This window comes from Anopheles bellator, chromosome 2, assembly GCF_943735745.2.
Source record: "Anopheles bellator chromosome 2, idAnoBellAS_SP24_06.2, whole genome shotgun sequence".
Lineage (NCBI taxonomy): Eukaryota > Metazoa > Arthropoda > Insecta > Diptera > Culicidae > Anopheles > Anopheles bellator.
The window spans coordinates 12,995,030-13,011,044 of record NC_071286.1 but is presented as its reverse complement, the minus strand read 5'-3'; the positions used below and the strand labels follow the sequence as shown (position 1 = coordinate 13,011,044).

The following is a 16,015-nucleotide window of genomic DNA, read 5'->3' as shown; positions in this document are numbered from 1 at the left end:
GATGATTTATCTGCCTTGTGTATGAAAATGGCTTAGAATAATGCAAAATTAGCACGAATTAAAAAGGTTGCATGCAATGGACGCACACCGATGAAACTCACACCACCGCACCTCTGCGTTGACGCTTATCAGCTGTCAAAACATCGGCAGTCGCTAAAAGTAGAGCCGGAAAAAGTGCAAAGTGTGTTCCTTCGCCTGGTGCTTTTCTTCGTAAATGACCAACTTAGTATCTACCTCCGGTTTGGTGCTGTGTTGCTAAAAAACCAATTGCCGGTGGCTTGCTGGTTATCGTGATAAAGACAACTTCGCGGCCTAAGGTAACTTTACGGAGCCTACTAAAACCCTCTTTCTAGGTCTTCCCAGAGGTTTCGTACAAAGGGGGGTGGATTTGTCACCATTCGCCCTTGTGTTTGTTTACCAACACAGCTAGAGGAACCACTTTGCGCGACACTTTCGTAACAGTGTTTATTTGGTGAAAGTTTTACCACTTCCAGTGCACCACGGAGTATGGTCGGAATTATTAGTTCCGGTGTTACCCGAACAAAAAAGTCACTCAATTTTTCATTTTTCTGGCCCCAGATCTCAACCTGTGAGACAACCTCTCTCACTATGGCTGGATTGAGATATAACGGCTCACTTTCCTTCTTGTATATCCCAAAAATCGCGTTTATATCCCAATCCGTCTCACTAGCTCCGTGAGCGTCTCCCCCTATATTTTTTATTCTCTCTTCCTCTCATTCCATACACCCTCTCACCTACATACTCTCAATGCATGAACTGTCAAATCGTTGTGATGTTGTAAACAAAGTGTTGCATTTATTCATAACCACCAATTACAATATTTTCACAATTGTTTCACTATTCCACCATGTACATGCACTTTTCACTTATCTCTGCGTGTACGTAGAGTGTATCCATCCGTGAATCCTGTATTTCATGTATCCTGTACCATCCGCCCTATCGACATTGTCCCGTACGCTGCTAATGGTTAGCTGAAATGGAAACAGACGCGTTGCACTTTCACTATTTAGAAGTAAATACTTATCGAGAAATGCTTCCCGATGCTTAAATTTACTTACCGAAATAAGCAACAGCTTAGAATTCACAGTTAAACACTATTTTTACACCGATGATGCGTAGTCGATTTGCTTGCGTCGTTCGTTCTGTGTTCCTGCATGAAACTAAGAGTTTCTAACAGTTTGACATTGGAGTGCCGGACTGGATGCTACATGAGCGTGACAGAGACAAAAAAGTTGTTCGGTGTTGCGCTTTCTTTCTGGCCTTTGGTGAGAAACGAATCGGCGCTCAGATATTTCGTCTCACTATAGAAAATATGAGTGACTTTTTTGTTCGGGTAGTGTGCTGCCCGGAATTCTTCGCTCAAACTCCAAAAGAGGTATGTCTTAACGAGGTAGGCCGCGGAAACTCAAAGCCATTGAGAATGTACCATCCATTGTGTGGAGTGGTGAAATAGCGGACAATCATTATTTAAATAGTGGACTAAAATAGTGGCAGGCACATTAATTTGGCATTTCTATATGTGCTCTGAGATTTCACAATAAAATGGTAAAGAAACGCTTCTGGGTCTGGTTGCTATGGCACCACTTGTTTGCGTCGAAGATGCAATCGAAGCGAGGGGAATCAATTTGCGCGGCAACTTCAGCGAACCGTTTCAACGCTAAAAGTGAGTTTCGCAGGTGTCTGGGTGATGCTCTTGGCCGCATCGTGATGTTCGGTCAGTCGAGCGCTACAATCGCGACGGATCGCGCGCACAATCGCGGTTCCGAGAGGCGAAGTAAACGGCACACCTCGCGGTGCGCGCGCGCACATCACGTTTTCGGAACGGACGGACGGAGCAGCTTCTAGTCGCCGCACGCCACGTTCAATCCAGTGCGACAACGGCGGTCAACGGCGACGACGATCAGCGACCATATAAAGTGTTTTCCGTCGTGGTCCCGTGTATCGCTGATTGACCATTTCTAGACCGATCTCTGGCGCTGTTCGCGTACAGCGCGAAGTGCACACAGAGTTGAGTGAGTATGAAAATCGTAACCAGCTTTGCGGTGACTTTCAGCTAACAGAGCGTGTTCCATTTAACTCCCCGGGGCGGAAATCCTGGATATCCGGTGACTGGCGGCTAGCCTCTTTCGTTTGTGGTCCGCGCCACTGCGCCACCAAGAAAACAGCATAACGCCGCGATGGTGAAAAGTGTGTCGAAAATATAATGCTGTTCTCTGCTAAAAATACCATCCCTTTCGACCGAGACGTTCTACTGCGGCGATGCGATTCAATTCGGTGGTGCCGTGCAGAGAAGGGCGTCCAAGATTTTGGGATCGATATCGGTTTAACATTGAAACCACCGTTGCGTTGCGTTGCGTGCAGCACACAGTCTGCGCTTCGGTTGGCGCCAAAGCGGTGAGAGTAAGGTGTTTCGGGCACAAGTAGGGCCGAAACGGTGGCCGCAGCATGGCCGTTCAGGGTTAGTGTGCTGAGTCAGATGTCTCGTTCGTGCCTAGTTCAGCGTAGCTTCAGTGAAATTGGCGTCTGGGTTAAGCCCCCCTCTGTATCAAGTGATAGCGAGGCAGGTGTAAATTGACATGTTGGAATGTGGAATGAGTGTTTGCGAGGAGAATTTGAATGCAAAGCGTTAATGCAATCGTTTTGCAAGTAATGTTGTAATTTATAGCTCATCCTTTAATTGCGATCAACAACAAATATGCCTGTCAATTTGCAATCGAAATCGATTGGCGAAAGTAACGTAATCAAAGTAAACGACGACAATTACGACAGTGATGATTTGCGTGTTCAAAAGAAAAGTAGACTTGGCGTGGATAAATTTGAGGCAAACAGAGTCTCGTGAGTGAGAAGATCACCTCAAGTTCATTTCCATTGTAGCCAATAGCGATTTTCATCCTCAGTGAGCGGGTCGATTCTGTGTCCAACGCTAGACCGTGTGAGTTCTCTGAAACAATAGAAAAAACCAATCGATCAATCGAATACCGGTGACAGCATTCCGATGTACATGTCATTGGAGGGCCTTGCCTTCTGGCCACCGCTGGCTAAACACTAATGATGCGACGCTTCTCGACCGTCGCGCGTAATCGACCACGGTGTGACCTCTTTAACCTACTTTTCGGAAAAACATGTACTCCACCCCACACAGGAATGTTCGCTGTGACCAATTAATTGCCGGCCGATCGGTGGGTCTAGCCAACGCAGCTAGGTAGGGCCGCTCGGTTTGAGAACGGAAGTCAACGAATTAATGGCAGGCACGCGAGTCGGAATCTTCTTCGGCAATTTATTGGTGGATTACAGCCGGTGGGGGCCTGTGTAGGTTGATGTTTTTTTACGACAATCAGCGTGGTGGCGAACAGACGAACCGCGCGTGCTGAGATAGGAATTTTGGGTCAGATAGGTAGAAGAGGAATGGGGCCGCGATAAGATTGGTAGAAGAAATGGTAAAAAATAACAACGTCCGTGGCCATAATTTACGCGTGCCGTTTGTGGATCAAAAGCGGTAGCGATATTATACGATAATTTATTTAAATCCTTCACAACTCCAGTGTAATGCTACTTTAATCTCAATACGCCAGTGAGGTTGGGTGCGTTTTCCTCTGCAAAGAGTACACTTTGTTCGGTTATTCTCCGGACCGAGCCAGTGAGGCGGAACGTTTGAGTTTGAGCATTGACCGGTTTGAGCGGTTCCGGTCCCACAATCCATAGGTGGCGGGGCAAACGTGGCCGCCGACTTCGGCGAGTTTACCAACTCAATCGTGCGCTATTGACCATGACCGTTTATGCATGGTTTTGCGCATCGCCGCGCGTGGCATGTCGGCTGCGCAACGCAAGTGCGCCCGTTTTCCGATGCCAGTTTTGGTTTCCACTCTGAGAATCGGTGCATAGCTAGCATGCCAGCGCCATGCTTTGCTTATAGAGATTACATTTGTTGTCTATTATCAGCGAAACGTGAGCAGACAATTCGTAATTTTTTTTGTGACTTATTTTAGGCAAATCTTCCTCCAGCAGCGACCGCCCGGAGTCACTAACGATGGAAAAAAAAGAAGAGCTGGTCGCAAAGTTGACGCCAATGCAGTACTACGTGACGCAGACGCAGGGCACCGAGCGTCCGTTCACCGGAAAGTACAACAAATTCTACGAGAAAGGTACCTACATCTGTGTGGTGTGTAGCCAGGAGTTGTTTAGCTCGGAAACCAAGTACGACTCTGGATGTGGTTGGCCAGCGTTCAATGATGTGCTCGATCGAGGCAAGGTGACGCTGCACACCGATCCCAGCATTCCCGGTAAGTTGAAGAAATCCGTGGTGCAGCCGGCCACGGAAAGGGCTTGGATTGACCGAGAATGATGCACCAGAGTGGAGTTTTTGTGTTTGCGTGCGCATAATTTATTCTTCGGTAGTTTGGGTTTGGGTGCCCACTACTTGTACGCAGTTTAATGTTAGATTTCTTCTAATTATTTTTGTGAAATAATGTTTTAATTTGTATGCAATGCATTCCGCAGCTTTATGGTTTGCAAGATTTGGTTTTCCCTGTAACTACTATCTGTCTAAGCACGTGGCCTGTGAAGGAGCAACATGATGGGTGAAAATAGTAACTACTCTGAGATCATTTTAAAACAGTTGTCTCCTTAATCAGTTCTTTGTGGTAATATGTTTCTGACAAAATGCGCTTTACTAGAATTACTCTCTGGCCAACTTTCAGTGCAAAGATGGGTTGCTCGTACGGAAATGGAAATGCACCTTCGTTTGGTTATAATAAAAAATATATTTATGTGAGAGTGGGAACGAAGAAGAAGTGGAAAGTGAGAGAACGGACGGTCTCGAGCGAGAGATAGCGGAGGACAACCCCGAGACCAGCTTCGAGTATAAAAGGAGGAGGTCGGAGCGAAGAGAGTCAGTCGCAATACAGCAGTAGACCAGAGCGGTCGAACTTTAGAAAGAGAGAATAAAGCACGAGAAGCATAGTTTTCCCTTTCTTACATGGGGGCTCAACCGGGATATTATTAAATCGTTCACGGGATATTATCCCAAAAGTTGAAAAGTTGAAAAGTTGAAAAGTTGAAAAGTTGAAAAAGTTGAAAAGTTGAAAAGTTGAAAAGTGAAAGGTGAAGATGAATCCAGTAATGGCGAATGAGCGGTCCGAGAAGGCATTAGAACTGATGCAGGACTACACTCGACCCGGATTGGTGAAAATGTGCGAGGCACGAGGCATATCGTCCTTGGGCACCAAGGAGGAATTGGCGAACGACATCGCTGAGCACGATATGCGGGGCGGTTGTGAAGGCGCATACGAGGATGCGCAAGAAGAAGAAGACCAGCGCGACAAGATAAAGCGCGAGTGCCGACCCGTCTACACGTTCCGCGACGTCGAAGATGGCATCGAGTCATACGGAGAGGATGTGACGCAAGGCATCCTCCCATGGCTGGAGCACTTCGAGGAAACGTGCGAAATGGCCGGTTGGAATGACGTGCAGAAGTTCATCATGTTGAAAAAGAAGTTGACGGGCACTGCACGTAGTTTTATGGGTACGCTGGTAGGAATAAGATCGTACCAGCAGTTGAAGGCGAAGTTGTTGGAGGAGTTTGAACCGGTGGTGAGAGCGAGCGACGTACATCGGCAACTGGCGCATCGGCGCAAGCGGAGAGATGAGACAATGATGGAGTACGTGTACGCGATGCAGAAGATCGCGAGAAAGGCATCGTTGGACGAGGAAAGTGTTTGTGAATACATCGCTGATGGAGCCACAGATGACCAGACACAGAGAATGATATTGCACGAGGCGAAAGAGATAAGAGAAATAAAAATCAAATTAACGGTCATCGAACGCGTCGACAACAAGCGAAACGCTGCTCGCGGACAAGGAAACAAGGGGAAGAAGAATTGCTTCAACTGCGGAAGTTCCGATCACCAGCTAGATGATTGCCCGACAAAAAGCAGTGGCCCAAAGTGTTTTAAGTGTAACGGCCTGGGCCACCGTGCGACGAATTGCACCGGAAGTAAAACAAAGCGTCTGGATACGCCGTGTGGTGTGAGGCAGTTCGGAGAAATTGAACGTGCCCCCACGGTACCGAAATGTTTTACTTGCGGCGAGCCAGGTCATCGGGCAAGAGAGTGCCCAAACCGTGTGCAGCAGACGGCGCAAATTCGCACAATACAACGCCGTGTCCCCACTGTTTTGGTAGAAATCGACGGGCACGCGGAGCAGGCTTTGGTCGACACGGGCAGCGACGTGTCAATCTTGCGGCGAGATTTCTTCGAAGGGCTGTACAAAGGAACACGCGAGGACCTGAAACGAAGCGGCCAGATCATCCGCGGGTATGGCGGAAAAGATTATCACGTACATGGTGAACTGGTATGTAAAGTGAAAATTGGCGGTAAAACGCAAGTGGCAAAGTTCTTGGTAGCGCCCGTACCAGCGATCGACGCAAAGGTGTTGATAGGAATCGACACGTTGGAATTGCTCGATTATCAAATAATTAACGGAAGTTTCGAGGTTGTTGGGGACGATTCGGAGAAAAACGATGTGAAGGAATGCATCAACAAGATCGAGGTACTGGTCGTTGAAAACAAAGCCGATGAGGAAGACCGTAGCTTGACCAAGCGGATACTAGATGTAACTAAACAGTGCCACGAGAGCCTGAGTGATCATATGCCGGGATATGCCGCCTCCGAAGATGAGGAGGTAGATGTGGCGCCGGCATACCGACAGATAGTCGAGCGAATGATCGCGCAGTACCGACCTAACGAGGAAACTAAGAGCCGGGTGGAAACCAAGATAATTATGAAAGATGAGGAGCCAATCCACTCCGTCCCAAGAAGATTTGCACCTAAGGAGAAGAAGGTACTAGAAGAGACAATCGAGGATTGGCTAAAGACGGGCATTATCCGCGATGAGCGACTACAGGTAATACGTAAGTTACTCCAGACGCAGGCATATGAAGGCTACGTGGAAAATGCAGGTGTACTCACAAAGGTGGTTCAAGGGCGCGAGGTGCTTGTCGTGCCAGCAGAACTACAACTCGAGGTCATTCGGCAAGCTCATGACAATGGTCACTTCGGATGTAAGAAGTTAGAGGATCTGATTAACCGAGATTACTACATTCCAGAACTGACGTCGAAGGTCAAGAAGTATATTGAGTGCTGCGTCAAGTGTATCTTAGCCGAACGTAAGCGAGGACGGATCGAGGGGCTGCTATCGCCAATTCCGAAAGGAGACGTTCCATTTGACACGTACCATGTTGACCACGTGGGACCGATGGACACTACGGAAAAGCAGTACAAATACTTGTTCGTTGTTGTGGACGCCTTCACGAAATATGTGTGGATCTACCCTACCAAGTCGACGAATGCTGCTGAAGTGATTCAACGGTTGCGTCAGCAGAGTGAGGTGTTTGGGAATCCACGTCGAATCGTCAGTGACAAAGGAGCAGCTTTTACTTCCAATGATTTCAAGGAATATACTAAGGAGCAAAATATCGAGCATGTAGAGATCACCACAGGGATTCCTAGGGGAAACGGACAGGTTGAGCGAGTCAACCAAGTGATTCTAGGCATGTTAAAGAAGCTGAGTGTAAATGATGCTAGGAAGTGGTACAAACATGTACCTGATATCCAGAGGTGGATCAATGCGAGCATCCATCAAAGCACTAGTGTAACCCCGTTCGAAGCTTTGTTTGGAATCCGCATGAGGCATGAGACGGATTTGAGGCTTTTGGAACTGTTAGAGGAAATTAGAGTAGCTCAGTTTGATGATCAGCGTAGGGAAGTTCGCGAGAAGGCTAGGGTTGCTATTGAGAATGCACAAGAAAGACAGAGATCTGCATATAACTTACGAGCTAAGCAAGCGGCAAAGTACCAAATGGGAGATTTGGTGGGAATTAAAAGAACTCAGTTCGGTCCAGGGAAAAAGTACGCGGCAGAGTATCTTGGCCCATACAAGGTGATTAGCGCAAAAGGGAATGACCGATATGAGGTAGAAAAAGTCAGTGGAGAAGGGCCCAAGCGAACATCAACAGCGGCCAGCCATATGAAAAAATATCAGATCTGGGGGCCAGATCCTACGCAGGATGGCCGAATGTGAGAGTGGGAACGAAGAAGAAGTGGAAAGTGAGAGAACGGACGGTCTCGAGCGAGAGATAGCGGAGGACAACCCCGAGACCAGCTTCGAGTATAAAAGGAGGAGGTCGGAGCGAAGAGAGTCAGTCGCAATACAGCAGTAGACCAGAGCGGTCGAACTTTAGAAAGAGAGAATAAAGCACGAGAAGCATAGTTTTCCCTTTCTTACATTTATTACTCCATTTTTATTTCTTCCCAATCACGGTTTCTTTGTTTTCTTTTCTGCACATTATTTTCTGTAACAAATTCTCCTAATAATTTACATAACGTCAAACCGTGCTCATAATCCATCGTGAACATTCTTATCACATTCGGGTGTCATAATCATTTTGATAATCATTCATTCGGATTACGCAAAAGAGGCCACCTAATTTTCCACTCCGGTAACCGTTTCATATTAAGTTTAATCATTTAGTGGACTAAGGTTACTGTTTAGCACTAGCAGGGACCGACTGATTTTCGCCTGTCTTTTGAACAATAAAAACCGAATTAACCGTTAGCTTATATCGTTAGAAAAGCAACAATTTACAGTCTCATTACAATTCACACGTTTCACATCTACAAGAGTTTAATTTGTTAACTATTTTTCCTAATTACGCTCAATGTTGTTTATTCCGACAATCCACTCGCTCCACTCGGTTTAGTGATATTTTTATTTCGCTTTCTTAGCCGATGCGTACCTTTGGCGTTTGCTTTCGCTTCTCACTTCTGTTGGCAACGGTGTGCAATTTTTAGTTTTAGTTTTCTTGTCGTTCCGCTCATTTGCTTTATACTGTGTTCTGGCTTCTCCTTAGTTTTTATTTGTGGCGATTCACTTTGGAACGTTCGCGCACGTTTGGCTCGCTTTTGGGCGCCCAAACAGAAGCTTGGTGCGCGTTGGTGTGTACCGTTGCTGTCGCTACAAACGAACATAGCGGAACTCGCGGTGATGGTTCTAATAGCATATTTGTTCTCTCTTCTCTTCCTTTTTTCTCTCTTTCTTTATATATATTCCGTTCTTCACTTCTGCAATCGAACTGCAACTTTTCACTACGGGACACGTTCACTTTCGTTACTTGTTGGGTCAACTTCACCACTTCGCTGTCGCTGTCTGGTCACATACGATCACACGTACTCGTTCCATACACTCCTACACGTCACACGCTCAATCTCACGATCATTTGCACGGACAACTCAACTGCGATCGTTCACCATTTCATGTGCTGGTTGATCCTGCGAACCACTGCCCGGTTCAATTTGGACCACACTTTCTTATCTTCTTCTTCCGTTCCATTGATTACTGGCTGGTGGTTGCCATCTGCTACACATTCGGTTCTATCAACTCATATTCGGTTGTGTTTCGTTATCGGTTGATTTGTTTTATTCTTTTTTTTCTGTTCGCCTGTTTGGTCATGTGTCATTCACTCACTTACTTATGTTTACTCATGTTTTCTTTCGTTTGTTGTGGGTTGGATTCATGCATTTAAATGTTGGTTTTTCATTGTCATTCCGAATCGTTGTTTGTTTCAAAATACCAAAAAACAATTGGTACATGTGTCCCGGTTTTTGGCCACTCCCATCGTCATTTTGCATTTTACATTCGATTTGCGATCCCGGAATTTTCATCGTTTTTTTGTGTAACTAAACGAACACGCGGTTCATCCCCTCACCTCACCCGAAATCCACGAGATCATACCCTGTCCCAAAAAAAAAACAAAAACAACAACACATGCTCCACACTCACACACGGCGCAAAACAACTAAAAGGGGGCAATATCCTATTGTTAATCACACAACCAGGCCGCATGCGGACGGAGGTACGGTGCGCGAAGTGCAGCGCCCACATGGGCCACGTGTTCGAGGACGGGCCGCCACCGACCCGAAAGCGTTACTGCATCAATTCGGCCGCGATCGAGTTCATGGCCGCCGGTTCCGAACGAAAGGATGGATCGAGCTAAGAAGGAAGTGGAGAAAGATTCTCATTGACGAGACGCCAAAGGAGAAACCGGACTCAGCGCAAACGATGGAGGGTGTTTGGCTTGAAAATAAAAGTGCCACGAGGAAGCAGTTCCGGAAGGAGGACACGGTTTCGATCTGATACCGTGCCAGAGAGACAAAGAGACCGAGGGGTGGTAAATAACGGAATTAACGGAAAATATGTGCCCCAACGTGCCGTTAGAAGCGAATGGTTTCCAAGGGCGAAAAATATCGACAACGATGTGCTGCTTTTCTATTCGTGCTTCGTTTTTCTTTCCTATGTACATCATACATTCATCGTAGGGTTAGGGTTGATTGCTTGAAAATTGAGAGATACGTCGTAGCGTGTAAATGCTTGCGACTTCAAAAGAAACATTGGAACGAGCTGAGGAACTAACAGCCATTGCTTTTGGGGAAAATAAATAACCTGATATTTGGGCACGGGAAGCCCAGTTAAAATTGTGTATTTTTACCGTATTCTTCTGTTGTTATCAATTTTTCCTCTCGTCCGGCGGTTGTCGGTTACGATTTGAACCAACGGTACTTCGGCTATTCTCCCATAGGGGTCGCTCTGGGAGTTTGCTGTGCAACAAACGAAGTAACGAAGTAGCCATTGTAACCACAGGCTACGCCGTCAAGTTTGTATCGTAAACGAAAAACCCGCACAATTCAAGTCGCAGCAAACATTGTCCGTGCGTCCGCTGGTCCGTGCGTTTCAGCGGATTTCTTTGTGTTTTTTGTCATACAAAAGGCCAAAAGGCCTGCTCTCGGTTTCCGGCGTGGGCTGCTGCCGACGTATTCGCAACGGAATGAGTACGACTCGCAAGAGAAGTCATCGAACAGGTGATGGTGGCACAAACCCTTCGCTGGCCAAGCGAACGCGCACGGAATCTCGTGATGAAACCGAGCTGTCCAACGACAGCACGGAGTCTTGCGAAAATACCGGCGAGCTGTTCAATGGCAACGGCAGCACGGAGTCTTGCGAAAATACCGGCGAGCAACTCAACGGCAGCACGGAATCGAGCGGCCAAACCGGCGAGCTGGTCAACGGCAAAGTAAGTTACCTTTGAGGCTATCCCCGATCGAACATCAACGCTTACTCACGAATTTCTAGGATGCCCCCGCGAAAAAGACGAGCAGCGATATTGATAAGGATCAGAAGCACTTGGATTTGATTGACAACGGCAAAGTTCTCCAGATAGTTTTAAAGAACTTTATGTGCCATAGGTATTTGTGCGTCCGTTTCAACAAGCACGTCAATCTGCTCGTCGGTAAGAATGGGAGCGGAAAAAGCGCGGTTCTAACCGCCCTTACCGTCGGGCTCGGGTGCACTGCTATTCAAACGAACCGGTGCACCAACGTGAAAGGTAGGGCATGAATGCAATGCTTCCTGTGTTGTTGCTCTCTTTCGCTCTCTCGCGCGCTCTTTCTCTCGTTGTTTGGCGCGTCTTCTAACCTACCACTGACTCACTCGTCAATGGCTTTTTTCAGATCTAATAAAACAAGGCGAGTCGCAGGCTGTGATCGAGATCACACTGGAGAACCAATACGCCGGTGCGTTTCAGCCGGACCGGTACGGAGAACAGATTATCTGTGAGCGAACGATCAGTGCAACGGGCAGCGGATCGTACAAGCTGAAGAGCGACAAGGGCATTGTGGTGTCGACGAGTCGCAATGAGCTGGAAAAGATGCTGACGACTTTCAACATACAAGTGGACAATCCGATCTGTGTGCTAAACCAGGACTCGGCCCGTACGCTGTTAAAAGACGCGGACGAAACGAAGCACTACCAGCTCTTCCTCAGGGCGACGCGGGTCGAGTCTATCATCAACAAGCTGGACTCCTGCTCCTCGGTTGCGCTCCAAATGGCTCGGGTGCTGGCGGTGAAGGAGCGAAGCTTGGAATACATGGACCAGGAGCTGGAAACGCTGGAGGAGAAAAAACGGGCGCTCGAATCGGTGGAACGATTGACGGAGCAGCTCACCGAAATGCGGACGCAACTGGTGTGGCGCAACGTTGCCGACCAGGAACAGCAGCTGGCCGCGGTGGATGACGAGCTCCAGCAGCTGCGGCAGTCGATCGAAGAGCAGGAGCGCCAAATTCGGAACCGTGCATCACTGATCGCAGCGACCGATCGTTCGATAAACGAGCACCGGGCGGTCATCGAGGCCAAGAAGACGGAGTACGTGACGCTGAAGGAGTCATATTCGGAAGTGCGGCGAACGGTGCAAGAAACGCAAACACGGCAGGCCCAGGTTGAGCGCACCATAAGGAAGACCACCGATCGGCTGGCACGCATCCAAGAGGAAGTGGCCGGCATCGAACGGGAGCTCGACGAGCGTAACAAAAGGTAAGGTGAAGGGACGCGTTCGGCACGCAGGCACACGTTTGACCTCCGGCCCTCTTTTCAGCGGCTTGAGCCAGGTGGAGCAGGACAAGAGGCAAAATGCAGCGGAACAGGAGGAGCTCGTCCAGAGGAAGAGTGAGCTGCAGGCAACGATAGTGGACGCTCAGCGCGACGTCGAGGCGATGCACAACAAGCTGACGCAGCTCAAGGATAGCCGCGAGGAGCGGCACCATGCGCGGGTCGCGAAGCATCACGAAGCGTCACGCGTTGAGCAACAGCTGGAGCGGTTTGCGGCGGCACCGCGCAGCAAGCTGGCCATCTACGGCACCCAAATGCCGGCCCTCGACGCCCGCATCCGGCAGCTGCACCGAGAGGGCAGGTTTTCCGAACTCCCGCGTGGCCCGCTCGGCCAGTATATCGAGGTGCGCGACAAGAAGTGGAGCACCATCGTTGAGATGGCACTTGGAGCCTGTCTGTCGGCGTTTTTCGTCGCGACCCAGGAAGACTGGTGCACACTTGATGCGCTGCTGCGCCACGAGTTCCCGGAGCTGAACAATCGGACCATCTTTACCGGGCGCTTCGTAAAGGAGCTGTACGACGTGAGCGAAGGGTGCGTGCAGGAGCTGGACGGGACGCACCGGCTGATGAACCTGATCCGGGTGCACGACCCGGTGGTGATGAACCGGCTGATCGACAGTGTGGCGATCGACACGATCCTCGTGACCGAGCAGCAGAGTGTCGCCATCCAGCTGACGAGCGAGGTCGAGAATGTGCCCCAAAATCTGGTGAAGGTGATCGTCACCGACCCGTGTTCGGAGTTCTATCCTCAGCCGAAGTACCGCAGTTACGCGGTGCACACGAAACCGGCGCGATACCTTCAGGTCAGTCTGAACGAGTTAAAGCGGCAGACACAGCACCGTAAGGACCAGTTGCAGCGAGAGCTGCTCGACCTGAACCGTTCGGTCGACGAGGCGCAGGCGGCCCAGAGGGAGCAGAGCGAGCTGCTCCACGAGCGGCAGCAGCAACTAAAGTGCTTCAAGCAGGAGCTCCACACGATCGAGCAGCGTTTGGAACAGCTGACGGCGGTGGTGTTTGTGGAGGAAACCGAGGAAGCAACGCTACGCAACGAGTTGCTACAGCTGGCCGCTCAACGCACGCAACTGCAGGACGGAATGGAAGAGAAGCGGCAGGCACTCGGGGCAATCGAGACGACGGTGCGCGCGGAAGAGCTGGCGGTGCAGGAGAAGAAGAACGCAATGGCTGCGGTCGAGCGAGAGATTGCACGGTTGCAAGCGGCGATCGATGCGGACCAAACGAAGCGACACGATCTACAGACGAACGACAAGGAAAAGGTTCAAGCGCTGCAGCGTATGCAGGGCACGGCAAAGGAGCGTCAAACGGCACGCACCGCTCTCTCGGAGGCCGTCGACCAAGCGAGGCAGGAGGCCCTGGCCAGGGGAGACCGGGTCGAACTAAAGGATGATACGACGGTGGAGATCTTGAAGCAGCAAATTCATTCCACTGAAAAACGCATTCGGTAAGCGCGGATGAGCTCTCGAAATCGGGGTGTATTTCAATCAAACCTATTTTCTGTCCTCCCGCAGGCAGGTGAACTCCACAGTAGAAAATATCGGCGACGTCGAGCACGATTTGGATGCCAAGAGGCGCGAGCGGGACGAAACCGCGCGCTACTGGAAGGCACTTGCGAATGTATCGTCGATGCTGAACCACACGCGCCAAACCCGCTTTTGTGGGTTGCACAAAATGATCTCGGCCGCTGGCATAACCCTGAAACATAACTTCATGGTGAGTACCAAAACGATCGAAGCCGGACGAGGCACAGTCACAGGTCACGCACACGTTCGTGCTCTCTTCCGTCTACCACAGGTCATCATGAAGTTGCGCAACTACGAAGGAACGATCGTGATTCACCAAAGCGAGCAGCGGCTGGAAATGATGACCAAAGTAAGCAATGCGGTCTCGACGCCGAAATCACTGTCCGGAGGCGAACGGTCCTATGCAACGGTGGCCCTGCTGATCGCGCTCTGGTCGTGTGTCAGCACGCCGTTTATCTTTCTGGACGAGTACGACGTGTTCACCGATCAGGTGAACCGGCACACCATCACCCGACTGCTCCTGCACCAGGCCCGAATGCGAGGCAAGCGCCAATTCTGCTTTCTTACGCCGCAGGACATGAGCGAGATCAAGACAACACCCAACATAACGATCTACAGGATGACGGACCCGGAACATTGCTCTTCGTCGGTCGCCACATTGGAGTAGTTGCCCAAGCTTTTAACTGTTTTTTTCATCGAATGTTTCGTCATTGTTTCGCGTGTCCTGTTCGGGAGCGTGCTCGCCCCTCCCCCCCCGTATGTATGAGAGAGATAGAAAGCTATTTGATTGACGGATCCGAATGCTACTTGTGAATGTTACGTGTCCGATCCTTCGGCGTTGTTACATGTCGTTGTTACGAACACTCGGCACGACAAATCGGGTTACCAGGAGCGTCGATACTAGAACAATATTTATGTTTGTCGTTTACCGTTACGTTAAGGGGGTTGGTTAATTTATTCGGCCAAACAGCACACCCGAAGGGATGAAAATAAAGCAAGAGGAAACCGACAATAAAGGTTGTATTACTTCCACAGAGTACCTGCACCAAGGCGCGCTTTGGTTCGTTTTTTACGTCCAGATCCTGAGATCGCCTCCCAGAATCACGCCAACCGAACAGGAAAGCATAGCTCTAACCGTGGCATTGAAACTTACGTGATCTGGTCCAGAAGAATATTGGAACGCTGAAATGTCGTATAAAATGTTTTCTTTATTTTGCATTGCCTTGCCGTCGGTTTACACATAGTAATTTTCCATCCATTGTCCCACGTTCCGTTCCGTGCGCCCATTTTACAATTTTACAATGTTTTGAGTTAACGATCCGGGTTGTTTCTGTTCTTTGGCGCCTGCGCATCGGGCCTTCTTGAGTTGTTTGTATCGTGCCGCCCTTTCGGGTCCCCTTGGTCCGCTGGGGAGCGGATTATGCGGTTCCCGCCCAGGGGCTTAAGAATCGAGAGTACGCACCCTCAATTTATACGGTTTGTTCTATATACTTTCTGCTTCTGTTTTCGTCTATTTACGCTTACGCATCGAAAGAGGATTATATGCGTCTTTTAAATGAAAGGTTTGGGATATATATTTTCACTTTAATGTATTCTTTATCGTTCCCATCATTCACGCGCGCACACACAACGATGATTGTGTGACGGAGCAGGGGCCGGGCAGGGAATCGCCCGCTCTTCCGTCGACCGTTTGTCGTTTCCGAGATTCCGAGCCCCTCGTAGCCATAATCTTTTAACGACGAATGTCGAATTCCGGAGAAACGACGGAAACTAAATGGTGGAACCAGGAACCAGTACTTCCATCAACGGGGTGGCGCAAAGTTAGTAAATAAATAGCGGTATGTACATATGCGGGGAAAAGTTTCACCTGCCGGCTTGACCGCAACCCAAGGCAAGGCACACAATGTCGGCGCACAAACCGAAAGCAAACATGACATGAAATTGCAGCATATCACAACACGTGT

At 49.2% G+C, this 16,015-nt stretch overlaps 1 protein-coding gene across 1 annotated transcript; it reads left to right on the top strand.

The window, feature by feature from the left end:
* Nucleotides 1–170: 170 nt before the first annotated feature.
* LOC131207012 (structural maintenance of chromosomes protein 6-like) lies at nucleotides 171–14,718 on the top strand. The gene is made up of 9 exons (XM_058199619.1): nucleotides 171–317; nucleotides 4,008–4,301; nucleotides 9,879–10,064; nucleotides 10,932–11,143; nucleotides 11,203–11,455; nucleotides 11,580–12,438; nucleotides 12,500–13,972; nucleotides 14,040–14,241; nucleotides 14,323–14,718. Exons 2-9 carry the CDS (start codon nucleotides 4,049–4,051, stop codon nucleotides 14,716–14,718), a joined length of 3,834 nt encoding a protein of 1,277 aa, XP_058055602.1. The 5' UTR covers nucleotides 171–317; nucleotides 4,008–4,048.
* The last annotated feature ends 1,297 nt before the right edge of the window (nucleotides 14,719–16,015 follow it).

Coding starts and splice junctions, on each gene's coding strand:
- LOC131207012 (XM_058199619.1), top strand. CDS start 4,049: ATGGAAAAAAAAGAAGAGCTGGTCGCAAAGTTGACGCCAATGCAGTAC. Junction 4,302..9,878: donor CACCGATCCCAGCATTCCCG/GTAAGTTGAAGA, acceptor AACAACTAAAAG/GGGGCAATATCCTATTGTTA. Junction 14,242..14,322: donor CCCTGAAACATAACTTCATG/GTGAGTACCAAA, acceptor CGTCTACCACAG/GTCATCATGAAGTTGCGCAA.